The following is a 14,183-nucleotide window of genomic DNA, read 5'->3' on the forward strand; positions in this document are numbered from 1 at the left end:
TTCCTGGATGTAAAACCCTCAGTTTTTTAATCAATTCTCATTTCTTTAAATCAGAGAGATTTTATTTCCTACTGTCAGCAAAGCACCTTGAGGAAAGTGTTGCTGTGATTTGGTGCTGTGTAAATAAAACTGAATTTAACTGAATTGTTATTGTGGTTTTTATTATTTCTTTGTGTCTGAACGTTCCTGCAGTTGGTTTGTGGTTGATGTGGATTTGCTGCTCATGTGAATCCTCCCACAGTGTTTCATTAGCAGCTGTAACCACAGTGACTCTGATAAAACAGGAATTAGCAGAATCCATCTGATATGAAGCTGTGCTTTGAATACCACTTCCCTCCTCTTTGAAGAGTAGTCAGATATCTGTGTTCAGGTTTTTGTACAGCCTCTTCTACACTTTGTATCACTGTGTTTGTAGAGCACAGTAGTAGAGAGCTGTGTCTGCCAGGGTTAGGGCTGCTATGGTCAGAGTAGTTGATGTAGAAGATGTTTCTGATTTATAACGTTTATCAGGAATATATTCACCACTGCCTCCTTTTCCTTGTTTCCAGAGTATAAACTGAGGAGCCTGAAGGTCAGAATGATGTTTGTACCAGTGAAGCCAAGCATTACTATAACCTGTCTGATAGTTACATGTGAGTGTGACAGATTCTCCTTCTGTTGCAGTGACTTTATCTCGTTGAGGAGTGATTGAGTCTCCAGCTGTTAGTCCTGGAAAAAGTAGAAGAAATGAAGCCATCAGACTAACTGAGAGGAGAAGACAGTGGAAATGAGGAAAAGTAGGACAGAAGTAAAAATCTAAAATCCTCCAGACCAATGATTCATTTCTAGCACAGAGTTCAGAGCAGAGAAAGAAATGTTGCGTTCTGAGAAAGAGACAAAAGTTCACCTATGAAGTGAGATGAAAACAAAAAGAGGTGCAGCAACATGTCTTTGGAGCTGCTGAAGACAGACAGCACATGAACAACGTTCTTCCACTGCAGCAGATTCACCAGGTAGTGCTTTTATATCTTGAAACTTTTTGCTCTCCAGACAGAAATCATCTCATTGGTTGAACTTGACTTTTGTGGACAGGTCCCACAAAATAGTGAAGTCAGTGGAAGAGAAAAATATACAGAACTGAAAAAGTAAAAAGTGGTTTAACAGTGTGTGGCTCCCTCTAGTGGATGTTGTGGAGTATTCCGTTGTCTTTGCTCCAAAGGTTTTTGTACAGAGTTTTGCTGTTTCCTGTCACTGTGGGCTGCAGAGCACAGTAGTACACAGCAGAGTCAGACAGCTGAAGCTTCTGGATCTTCAGAGGAGCTGATCTGATGCTGGAATCCAGTGTGGATGAAAATCTCTCCTTGAACTCGTCTGCTGTGTTTCCATCATCCCTGCTAACACGACTCAGGATGAATTTGGGGCTGTTGTTTCCATCCTGTTTGTACCAGAAGAGATAATTACTTGTTCCACTGCTGTTATAGAGACAGCCAAGTGTCACTGTGCCTCCTGCAGCAGCAGTCTCTTCTCCTTTTGCTTGCAGCACGTTGTCTTTTTGTGCTCTGCATTCTGTAAAACACCAACAAACAGTATCAGTGTGCTGTTAAAGAATCACGTCAATGTTGATATCAAAGAAACAGAGTTGTGTTCATACCGAGGCACATAGCAGCCAGCAGCACTGAGATGAACAGAGGCGTCATATCTGCAGTGTAGAGTAACTGTGAGCTACAGCAAGTATAAAGAAGCTGTGATCTCTCTGTTTAGTCTTCATCAACACTAAGTTGGTGGATTAGAAGGAGGAGCCTGATCACAGTGACAGGACTCATTCACAGCCCTGTGTTATTCCCCCTGCTGACAGCTTCACACTCAGCACATCTGTCTGCTGCTTTCAGTGGATATTTGCTCCTATTGCAGGAAGCAGGTTTAACAGACTAAACTGTGAGTCGAGGAAGAAAGAAATCATCAATGGAGCTCTGATACAGGGTTGACCATGACAACGGGTAAACAAAGAGCAGAGCCTCCATCTTATGAATTTATGGATTTGATCAACTGGTCCCTGAATGCAACTGACACCCTCTTCTCGACGAGAAGCCTGGGTTCGGGAGAGCCCGTGTGTCCTGGAGCGATGTTCCCTGCCAGATACACAATGGATGGGTGGAAGGGCTGGAGGGCCGTGTGTCTAGCGGGACTGTCGATCGAGGACATTGAAGACATCAACCTTTTTGGAACCAAGATAACAGGGTTCTTGCTGCTCGGCGCTGGCTTGGCCCAGGCTAATTGAAGAACAAACCTGGGCCCCGCAAGACGGACCGGACTGTCGACCGCAATGTGCTGGCCCACCTGGCTAGATCAACTAAGCCTACTGTCAGACGTTGTAACTCCACTATCAACTTTGGTCTATTAAACATCCGCACTATCACTGGTGAGGGACATCTCGTCCAGGATCTTCTCTCCGATCGGAAGTTGGATTTTCTTCGCTTGACTGAAACGTGGCACCAGCCCAATGATTTTGTTTTTTTGTGACTCCAAATCTGATAAGTGTTGGTGATTCAATATCCATATGGACAATTGTTAGATTTGTATTGTTGATTGTCATTTATGCTTAGAAACATTTACCCACATATGCTTAGAAGTGTATAATCATTTGTAGATTGAAAGAATGTCTCATCCTAGGAGGTCTGTAACAGCTCTGTGTAGCATGAAGGGGGAGTGCGTTCACTCCTCTACAGAGTGTTCCGGCGTAGATCACACCTCCTAGGAGAGGTCGTATCTTTTCTTATTGATTTATGGTATAGCAAGCACACGTATATCTGTTTAAGTATAAGAGCCTTTTGTTCAGATGGACCGCTAGACTCCTGGCACCAGCTTTGGGGAGTCTTCACAGGGTCACATCTGGACAACACACACACACACACACAGTATTCTTTGTTCACATGTATACCTATGTAAGATGTCATATGTTAATGACCCTATGCATATTCATGTAACCACAATAAAAGGAGTGCTATGGGGAGCCTGGCTGAGAGTCTGACGGAGGTCAAGTGGTGGAACGACACTCGGCTCCAGCCAGCTTTCCCTCATGCATGAGTAAGACCAGCCTGCTTGTGTCTTGCTTTGCAGTGTAACTATATTGTCTTCAACGTTCCAGCGGATAGGTACAAGCTACAAACCCATCAACAATGACAAAATCCCTCTTTCCAGAGATTTTACCTCCTGCCTGGAAAGTTTTTTCCAGTTCAGCTCCATGGTTTAAATCTAAAGGACGCCAACTCGGACGTCTATTCAAGAAAACTGGACTCACTATACATAAAGAAATGTTTCCCCCACTGTTTTCCTGTCACTTATTTTCAAGCTTTACTCTTCCCTCCATAACTGACGTATCTAATCTTATTATGAAATCTAAATCCTCCACCTGTCACCTTGAACCTCTCCCCACTGTCTTCCCTCGTTAACTCCTCTCATAACCAGTATTATTCATTCCTCCCTGAACACTGGGATTGTTCCTGAAGCACTGAAAAAGGCTTCTGTTATTCTAACTCTCAAAAGCCTTTTGCAGACCCCAGTAACTTTCATAATCTTCACCCTATAATCAAATCTCCCCTTTATTTCAAAAATTCTTGAAAAAGTTGTCGCCTCTCAACTTCACTTACACCTCAATAACCATAATCTCTGTGAACAATTTTAATCTGGTTTCCGCCCCAATCATAGCAGAGAAACTGTTCTGTTGAGGATTACAGGATGTGACAAATAAAGGCTTTCTTGACTTTAATCCAGTGAATCAAAGAATGTGAATCTCTGTGTCGTAAGGCCCAGAGGCCAACACGAGAGATGGAGCCAAATGCATCAAACCATCTGAGACAGCGATGGTTTGAATAAGTGTTATATAAAGTTATATAGTGTAGTATTAAGTGGACATGGCCCTGAATAATATCATCATCATCATCGTTTTATTTATAGCACTTTAAAAACACACCTGGTAGACCAAAGTGCTGAACAATACAACTATAAATAATAACAATATAAAAACTCAAAACAATAAAATGAATAAAAATTACTAAAAATATCAGAGAATAAAAACTGGTCTTAAAAACTGGTACTGATGTAGCCTGTCTAAGATAAGATAAGATAACCTTTATTAGTCCCACACGTGGGAAATTTGTTTTGTCACAGCAGGAAGTCTAATGTGAAGAGGAAGATTGTTCCAAAGCAAGGGGGCCACAGCAGAGGACGCCCGGTCCCCTGAGTTTCAGCCGTGACTTAGGGACTGAAAGCAGCAGCTGCTCAGCTGACCGGAGGGAACGAGTGGGAACATGAGGCTTCAACAAATCGGACAAATAAGCGGGTGCCAAACCATTTAAAGATTTAAAATACATTAAAGAACTGATCCTAAATTTGATTGGAAGCCAATGCAGAGAGGCCAAAACTGGAGTGATGTGGTCGAATTTCCTTCTACCAGTTAAAATTCGAGCCACAGCATTTTGCACTAATTGTAAGCGGGTTCTCTGCCCAGCCCCTATTAACAGTAATCCAGGCGTGAAGTAATACAAGCATGAATTACAGTTTCTAAGTTACGTTTGGAGAGAAAGGGCTTGACCTTCGATAGACGTCTGAGGTGATAGAATGCTGATTTTACGTTCACGTGGTCAAAGGTAAGTGTCATGAATCGCCGTGCGGCAGGCAGGAGTAGGACCCAAAATGCAGGACTCACAGGCACGAGGGAATGAACTCAAAACTCAGCTTTATTCGCTGGCAGAACAAATATACAAACTAAACTAAACTGGGAAACCACAAACTAAAAACTCACAGAGAGACACAGGGAGATCCACACACGGCATGAGGGACGACGTCACAGAGAGCACAGGAAAACACAGGGCTTAAGTACACGGGGAGTAATCAGGGAATGGGCCACAGGAGGGAGACACAGCTGGGAGCAATAAGGCTAACGAGACAGGGGAGAGGTAAAACTGAACACACTGACATGAGACATGAACTTTCAGAATAAAACAGGAAACTGACACAGAGAATCAGACAGGACACTGAACATGACAGGCAGACTCATGAGCAGACACAATAACACCATGGACAGACAGAGGGAACACAGAGAAGTGGGAGCAGGCAGGCAAAGAACAGAAACCTAACAAATGGCAAAATCACAACAGAATACACACTCTGAATGAACAAAAGCATAAGGAAACACAAAACACTGAGTCCTCAGACTCAGGACCATGACAGTACCCCCCCCTCAAGGGCTGGCTCCAGACAGCCCAAACACAGAAAAACAAAACCAAACAGAAAACAACCCAGGGCGGGCGGCGGGGGCCCAGGACGGAGGGCCCGGAACAGAAAACAAAAGAAGAGCACAGCAAACACTGGAGCCCAAGAAAACAACCCAAACACAGAGCAGTTCAGGGGGCCGACCATGCGGAAGGCAACGGCGGAGACGTGGAACCAGTTCAGGGGGCCGACCGTGCGGAAGGCAACGGCGGCGACGCGGAAACAGTTCAGGAGGCCGGCCGTGCGCAAGGCAACGGCGGCGACGCGGAAACAGTTCAGGAGGCCGGCCGTGCGCAAGGCAACGGCGGCGGCGAAGGAGACGATGGAGCAGTTCAGGAGGCAGACCGCGCGGAAGGCAGCGGCGGCGGCGAAGGAGACGACGGAGCAGTTCAGGAGGCCGACCGCGCGGAAGGCAGCGGCGGCCCTCCAGTCTCAGGCGTGCTGGCCATGGCCTGGTGGGCACCGGACCAGACGAGGCAGAAGCGAAGGCTGGACCAGACGAAGCAGCTGATGAGGATGCTGGGCCAGACGAAGGCTCTGAAGAGGCTGCAGCAGACGAAGGCCCGGAGGCCGGGCCAGACGAGGACGAAGGCCCGGAGGCCGGGCCAGACGAGGACGAAGGCCGGGCCAGACGAGGACGAAGGCCCGGAGGCCGGGCCAGACGAGGACGAAGGCCCGGAGGCCGGGCCAGACGAGGACGAAGAGGCTGAGGCCGGGCCAGACGAGGACGAAGAGGCTGAGGCCGGGCCAGGCGAGGACGAAGAGGCTGAGGCCGGGCCAGGCGAGGACGAAGAGGCTGAGGCCGGGCCAGGCGAGGACGCAGAGGCTGAGGCTGAGGCCGGGCGAGGTTGCAGAGGCTGAGGCCGGGCCAGGCGAGGTTGCAGAGGCTGAGGCCGGGCCAGGCGGAGCTGCAGAGGCTGGCCCAGGCGTAGCAGAAGCGGTCGCAGATGGCGGCTGGACGGGCCCCTCGGACCCTCCAGCGGAGACGTGAGGCTGGACGGGCCCCTCGGACCCTCCAGCGGAGACGTGAGGCTGAACGGGCCCCTCGGACCCTCCAGCGGAGACGTGAGGCTGAACGGGCCCCTCGGGCCCTCCAGCGGAGACGAGGAGGTGCTGGCCGGGCTCACTGGAACCCCCAGCGGACGAGGTAGATGGCGGCGTGGGGGCCGCGGAGTCCTGGATGAGCACATCCGAGCTTCCAGCAAGAGCTGATGTAGAGCCAGAGAGAATTGGGACCCCGAGCTCAACGTTAAGCTGGCTAGAAAACCGCACTGCTACGGGGAACAGGGCCAAAGGTTCAGGTGGGACCTGAGCTGCTGGACACACGGGGACCTGAGCTGCTGGACACACGGGGACCTGAGCTGCTGTCTGTAGTAACGGTGGTGGTGAGAGTGGAGTAGGTAGTGGAGTTAATGACTTCACAGGGGAACGAACTAGAGGTAGTGACGGTTGTGGTGCTGGTGGTTAAGTGGGTGACTGTGCTAAAGGGGGCTGCACTGGGGACACTGGAGACTGCACTGGGGACACTGGAGACTGCACTGGGGACACTGGAGACTGCACTGGGGACACCGGAGACTGCAGTGATGGTTGTAGTGGAGGTGTAACGGGTGAAGGAGTGGCTGAAGTGGCTGTGGGTCGGACGGCTAGTGGCTCAGCTACGGGGTATGGTAACGGCAGGGCTATGGGTTGAATGACTGACTGAGTAGCAGCCTGAGTGGCTGGGTGTAGTGACGGTTGTGGTGGAAGAGAAACAGGTGGTAGTGTGGATGATGGAGCTAAGGGCGACTGAGTGGCAGACCGAACTGATGACTGAAGCGATGGTAGAGGTGAAAATGGAGCTTGTGGTGGAGTTAATGGCTGAGCTAGCGGGGACACAGGAGACTGAACTGAGGGTGGCTGCGAGGGAGCTAACTGAACTGAGGGTGGCGGCGAGGGAGCTAACTGAACTGAGGGTGGCGGCGAGGGAGCTAACTGAACTGAGGGTGGCGGCGAGGGAGCTAACGGGGCTGTGAAGGGCTGCGAGGGAGCTAACGGAGCTGTGAAGGGCTGCGCAGGCGATAAGCCGCTCGCATTGACTTCCGCCACACAAAACACAGCCCCTGAATGAACAGTCATAATGTCTGGAAAAGACACAGGGTTCTCACTCACCACAGCAGGTGAATTAGAAGGCCGAATGTCCGGCTGTGGGGTGGCGCGTCGGCGGCGTGAATGCCGTTTTCTTCGGGAAGCCGGAGGTGCGGTGATGGAGGAAACCGGCAACGACGGAGAGATCGCGGCCGGCTCCTCATCCTCCGACCACATTGCTGCGAGAAAAGCAGCGGGTGAGTGACAGTCAGAGTGGAGGGTGGATGGAGAGGAGTCCAGTGGCAGCAGCGTGGAAACGTTTCCCGATTGTGGCGGTCGCTGTTGCGGTATGACGAGCTCGCGAGTTTGTACTGTTTCCTTGGCTTTCTGCAGATTGGACAGTAGGCCCGAAAATCCTGAGAGCTCGTGGAGATGGGGATTCCCTTTGAGAATAGCCTCGATGGCGTTTATCCCAATGGACACGGCTTTAATGTCCGAGGCGTGGGAAACTCGCTCCCACAGGCCGAAGATGCGGGCCAAATCGCTTTCCCGGGAGGAGCCTGCTGGGTCCATGTCTGGTGACGTCGTACTGTCATGAATCGCCGTGCGGCAGGCAGGAGTAGGACCCAAAATGCAGGACTCACAGGCACGAGGGAATGAACTCAAAACTCAGCTTTATTCGCTGGCAGAACAAATATACAAACTGGGAAACCACAAACTAAAAACTCACAGAGAGACACAGGGAGATCCACACACGGCATGAGGGACGACGTCACAGAGAGCACAGGAAAACACAGGGCTTAAGTACACGGGGAGTAATCAGGGAATGGGCCACAGGAGGGAGACACAGCTGGGAGCAATAAGGCTAACGAGACAGGGGAGAGGTAAAACTGAACACACTGACATGAGACATGAACTTTCAGAATAAAACAGGAAACTGACACAGAGAATCAGACAGGACACTGAACATGACAGGCAGACTCATGAGCAGACACAATAACACCATGGACAGACAGAGGGAACACAGAGAAGTGGGAGCAGGCAGGCAAAGAACAGAAACCTAACAAATGGCAAAATCACAACAGAATACACACTCTGAATGAACAAAAGCATAAGGAAACACAAAACACTGAGTCCTCAGACTCAGGACCATGACAGTAAGTGCAGAATCGATCTTTACTCCAAGATTTGTGATCGAACTCTTCAAATGAGAGGTCAAAACAGCAAAATCAACATCTGGAGGGTTGGAAAATCGATTTGGGCCAAATAAAATTGCTTCAGTTTTAAAATATTAAAATGTAAAAAAAAAAAAAAAAAAAAAAAAAAAAAAAAAATTATATATATATATATATATATATATATATATATATATATATATATATATATATATATATATATAGATAGCCATCCATGACTTAACATCACTAAGACAGTCAAGGAGAGGTTGAATTGGAAAGGTATCCGCATGACTAAAAGGTAAATAAAGCTGGCAGTCATCAGCATATGAATGAAATTACACTTTGGGATTTCGGAAAATCGCACCAAGTGGGAGAAGACATAGCGAAAATAAAAGTGGCCCAAGAATAGATCCCTGTTGCACTCCCCCAAACCACAGAGGATGAAGCCGACCACAACATAATGCGAAAACTCTTGTTAGACAAGGGATGTATAACCGCGTGCTTAAACTCACTAGGTACTTGACCAGACAGGAGACTTGTGTTAATAATGTTCAGAATGGGAGGTCCAATATTAGGAGAAAGCGGGGATCAACCACATCATTCAGAGAACCACACAGTTTAGCGTTCAACACCGGTTTCTCTAAATCAGGCAGAACAATTAGCAGGAAGGCAGAAAGCAAACATGAGCAGGAAACATGCTTAGAAGGATCAGGTATAGAAAGAGTTGAAGGTCTTAGGCTAGCAACCTTGTCCACAAAGAAATGAATAAACTTATTGCACAAAGTCTCACAGGACAGCAAGAATCAGTTAACCAGGGACTAGCCTTGGACTTGCACTTCCTGAGTCTTAAAGGAGCAACAACTTCGAGAACACATTTACAAGCAGAATCAAAATAAGAAAGTAAAAACTCAGGAGGATAGGACATGACTTGATCAAACAGTAAGGAAAACCACTCGGCAGAATCTGAGACCAAAGCACGATGATAACGAACATGAACAGCCTGTTTAACAATAGAATAAGAACGTGCTGAAGAAGAATGTCACATAAAATGGGCATGTGGTCAGAGAATACAGGTACATTACAAATACTTAGACTGTACGATAAAACCAAGTCCAATGTGTTACCACGTTTTTGAGTAGCACCTTTGACAGATTGAACAAAATTAAGAATTCACTACGTCCAGAAAGTCCTTGGCCAAGGGCTTTCCAGGGTAGCAAACATGTATATTAAAATCACCAAGCAGAAGAATCTGATCATAGCCTGATGCACAGTCAGCAAGAAACTCTGAAAACTCAGCTAAGAACTCATTATATTTAGGGGCAAACTTCCGAAGCAGTAGCATCTAGATCCACCGGTCGAAGGTTAGTCTGGTCCACTCCGCGCCAACGCAGATGCCGAAAAGAAGGGGATTTGGCAGGACTCCTCTCAAAAGTTCCAACAACAGGAACCAGCTAGGGTGCACCGGGTTAGTGCCGTCAACCTGATGACATATGTGGTACTTTGTTAATAGTCTTTTATTTAATCATGTCTTAATTTTCCTGTTTTTATTGTAAAGCACTTTGGCGTACCACTGTTTTTTTAAATGTGCTATACAAATGAAGTTGTATTATTGTATTTAAAGCCTTTCACAGTACCGCAACTGCACTCTTAAAAGTTCTTAACGACCTTTTTTTTAGCCACTGACTCAGGTGACTCGGCTGTGCTTGTGCTCTTAGACTTGACTGCTGCCTTTGATACCGCATCACAGCATCTGGATCTCCCGACTGGAGCACTGCGGTATCAAAGACACTCCATTGGACTGGTTCAGGCCATGCCTCTCCGACAGGACTTTTTCTGTGAGCCTCAGAGATTTTATCTCTTCTTCAGCTGCCTTTACTTGCGGTTTTCCACAGGGATCTGTATTAGGCCCAATTCTGTTGTCTACCTATATGTTGCCACTAGGCTTAATCTTCAGGAAACATAACATCTGTTTTCATTGTTATGCCGACGACACTCAGATATATCTGTGGATAAAGAGTAACACCTCCACTTTGCTGGAATCTTCGTTTCAGTGTCTCTGCGAAGAGAAGACCTGGATGGCCTAAAACAAATTTTTATTTTAATGAGGAAAAAACTGACGTGATCATCTTTGGACCAAGCTGCCATTCTAGTACCCAGATCTTGACCTGCACAGTTTAGCACCTTTTGTTAAACCGCATGCAAAATATTTGAGGGTTATACAGGATAGTAAATTTACCTTTGAAAAACAGATTAACAGATTAACTCTGTAGTACAGCTGCCTTTTTAAAAATTGAGGCTCTTATCCAAGGTGAGATCATACTTACCTTTTAAAAACCTGGAAAGGGATATTCACGATTTTATTCACACTGTGGACTACTGCAATTCATTACATGTAGGTGTTAGCCTTGCTAGCTCTTGTCTAGCATGGCTCCAGCTGGTCCAGAACACTGCAGCTCGTCTCCTGACACACATGAAGAGAGATGAACGTATTTCCCCGGGTCTTGTCTCACTTTGCTGGCTCCCACTCCACTTTAGAATTATATACAAAATGTTATTGATGGCTTATAAAGGGCTGAACAGTCAGGCTATCTGTCTGACTTAGTCATTGGCTTTCTACACAGCGTGAGAGTGATCTATTTATCCATATACGCGTCAGCTACCAGGTATTTGTTATTTGTTACTGTGTAATTTTTTTTATCTTTGTACAGCACTTTAGCCAACATTTTGTTGTTATTAAATGTGCTATATAAATAAAGTAAAAACACCAGCCACTCACCCAGACAGTGACCATCTGCTTCTGCACAATCTTATGACAAGAAACACACTCAGTGGAAAGAGAGAACAAGCATGAGAGGACAGGAAGGTAACTTGAGAGCTGCTGTCAACACAGGGACTGACTCTGTCTCTGATCTTTACTGCTTCATTTCTCTGTTGTCTTTGTCATCAGTCCAATGACACAAGAATCAGAGGTTTAACAGTGTGTGGCTCCCTCTAGTGGATGTTGTGGAGTATTCTGTTATCCAAAGGTTTTTGTACAGAGTTTTGCTGTTTCCTGTCACTGTGGGCTGCAGAGCACAGTAGTACACAGCAGAGTCAGACACTGCAGCAGAGGAGATGCTCATCTTGATTTCTTTTCCCTCCACATGAATCTTCAGTCCACGAATTTTTTCTTCTCCTACTGATCCTGAAGGTGAGTGTGAGATGAGGAACTCTGGAGGTTTTCCTGGATGTTGTCGATACCAGAAGAAATAATTAGCACCTGTGGTGTATTTGTAGGTCAGAGTAACTGTGCTGCCTTCTACACTGGACTCTTCATCTTTGACTGGAGTGAGGTCTTCACATGTGACACCTGAAGGAAGAAATGTTGAATAGTTTCAGTGGATAATCGACATTCATATAAAGATTGAATTGAACATAGTTTCCTGTGTAGGTGAGCAGACCTGTGAGAGTGAGAAGAATCAGAGGAAACACACAGTGATGTAATGACAGCATGTTGAGGAACATAAAGTTTGTTTTGTGTTGAACTCTGTTGAATGTGGAGGTTTTTCTCTCTTCTATAGTTCAGTAACAGCTCAGCTCCTCCCTGAATCTCTGCTCCTCCTCTCTGCTCTCAGTCACTCCTCCTCCTGTGCTTCACACACTTTATAACCAAAATGATTTAAGGGAGCCGTGTGACACGTCACACAAGCAGAAGTCACATTAACCATGTAGACAGAGTCAGAGAGTCGCTGATACTCACACAGTTAAAAAGTCTGAAACTTGAGACATTTGGAGAAAAATGTGTAAGAAGTCCTGAATTCAAGAAACATCTCAGAATAGTTTGTGTATGTTGGGAAGGATTTTTGTTCACAACTGTTTGTTCAAATGAAGCATCATCTTATTTGATTGGATCTTCAAACACAAACCTGAGAGACGTCATGTCTGTGGACACGACATGCAGGAGTGTTGTGGTGCAGCAGCAGTCCCAGTTACAGCTGACACTGTTGGACACAACATCTGTTTTATTTTGTGGCTGTTTGGTCAGTTTGATGGTTTGTGATCCTACAGGAAATATTTACTTTAATTTACTTTACAGTTTATTTAAATGCTTCACTTATATTAAAGTATATTGTTGATAAAGCATATAGTTAGAGCTGGACCAGTGACCCTGAATCCTCCTTTAGTTAATCTGGACGTAGCATTTATGTCCAGATGAACAGAACCAACTTTTGGAGATTTACTTACCTGGATGTGTCATGATTCGTTGTGTGGCAGGCAGGAGAAGGACCCAAGATGCAGACTCAAAGACACGGGGATAAACTTAAAGATCACAGTTTTAATGCTGGCTTAAAGGTGAAACACAAAACAGTACTGAACTAAACTGGAAAAACTAAACATGAGCTGTACCAGGAACCACGGGGAGAATAACACACAACATGAGGGAGAACGCGACGCCGAACAGAGGGAGACGCAGACAGAAATACACAGAGGGTTAACGAGGAAAGTGGGAACACACGGGGAACACAGCTGACACAGATAATCATAACGAGACAGGGCGGGGTGAACATAACACTGACGGGAGACGGGCAGAGTCAAACAGGAAGTACACAGAGGTTCAGACAGGAGGAGAGAGCACGGGGAGAACACAGACATAACAGGCTGGGGAAAACATGGAATAAAACACGAAAGGGGACAAGGGCTCATGAATACATAGAGGGGCACACAGGGGGTGAGAGTCACAAAGGGAAAGCACACAGGGAACAACATAACAGGGCAACTCAGGAAACAGAACCTAAACAGGGAACTGAATACAAAAATACAAGAGAACTAAGAATACTGGGCCAACACGGCCCAGGACCATGACAGGATGACTGATTGTGCATCAAGACCTCCTTCAGTTACTCTACAGTCGGTGTCGGCTGCTGGGAGACTCCCATGATGCACTGAGATTTTCTTCTTCACTCACTATGTGTTTATACACCTCTCTGTATTGACTCATTCGTTATTATTCATCTCTGGCTCTCTTCCACAGTGGGTCTCTGTCCTGTCTTCCTCCCATCACCCCAACAGGTCACAACAGATGAGCCTGGTTCTGCTGGATGTTTCTTCCTGTTAAAAGGGAGTTTTTCCTTCCCACAGTCGCCAAACTGCTTCCTCATAGCGGGTCATGATTGTCGGGGTTTTCTCTCTTGTATTATTGCAGGGACTTCACAATGTAAAGCAACAACTGCTGTTGTTATATAAATAAAACTGAATCTACCAGAGTGAACATTTATAGAAGAAGAAATAAAGAATAAGACCTGCATCAGTGACCTTAAACAATAACATAAACACAATATATAAAAGTTAAAGCTTAAAAAACTAACTTGTCATTAAGGCGTGTGTCTTTGAAACACAGCCTCTGTCAAGTCAAGCGACATGAAAAAGAAAATTTAACTGGTCGTCAGATAACAGAGACCCAGACACGCTCTCGGCTCAGTCATCGGTTACTAGCGGCCATCATTTAACGTAGCTGTGATTAAAGCAGCAGTGGTGTCTTCCAGAGGGAGGGGCTAGCAAAGTAAAATGAACTGGATCATACCTGGATCCTGCATGCATGCAGCACAACACTGTAGCTTTAGCCCACATTAATGTTACCTTCATATTGTAGAGCTTCCTCTGATTGTGTGTCTTCTGAAACTTTTCCTGGACGAGTAGAGCCAGATACAACTC

General features: G+C 46.3%; 1 gene segment (V, D, J or C); it reads right to left on the bottom strand.

The window, feature by feature from the left end:
• Nucleotides 1-1,222: 1,222 nt before the first annotated feature.
• LOC113010356 (T cell receptor alpha variable 19-like) lies at nucleotides 1,223-1,829 on the bottom strand (the record flags this gene model as incomplete). The annotated part of the segment is given in 2 exon segments: nucleotides 1,223-1,545; nucleotides 1,631-1,829. Coding segments are annotated over 2 exon segments (369 nt in total), but the record flags the coding sequence as incomplete, so codon positions are not given.
• Between the last annotated feature and the right edge of the window lie 12,354 nt (nucleotides 1,830-14,183).

This window comes from Astatotilapia calliptera, chromosome 18 (genome assembly GCF_900246225.1).
Source record: "Astatotilapia calliptera chromosome 18, fAstCal1.2, whole genome shotgun sequence".
NCBI classification, from domain to species: domain Eukaryota; kingdom Metazoa; phylum Chordata; class Actinopteri; order Cichliformes; family Cichlidae; genus Astatotilapia; species Astatotilapia calliptera.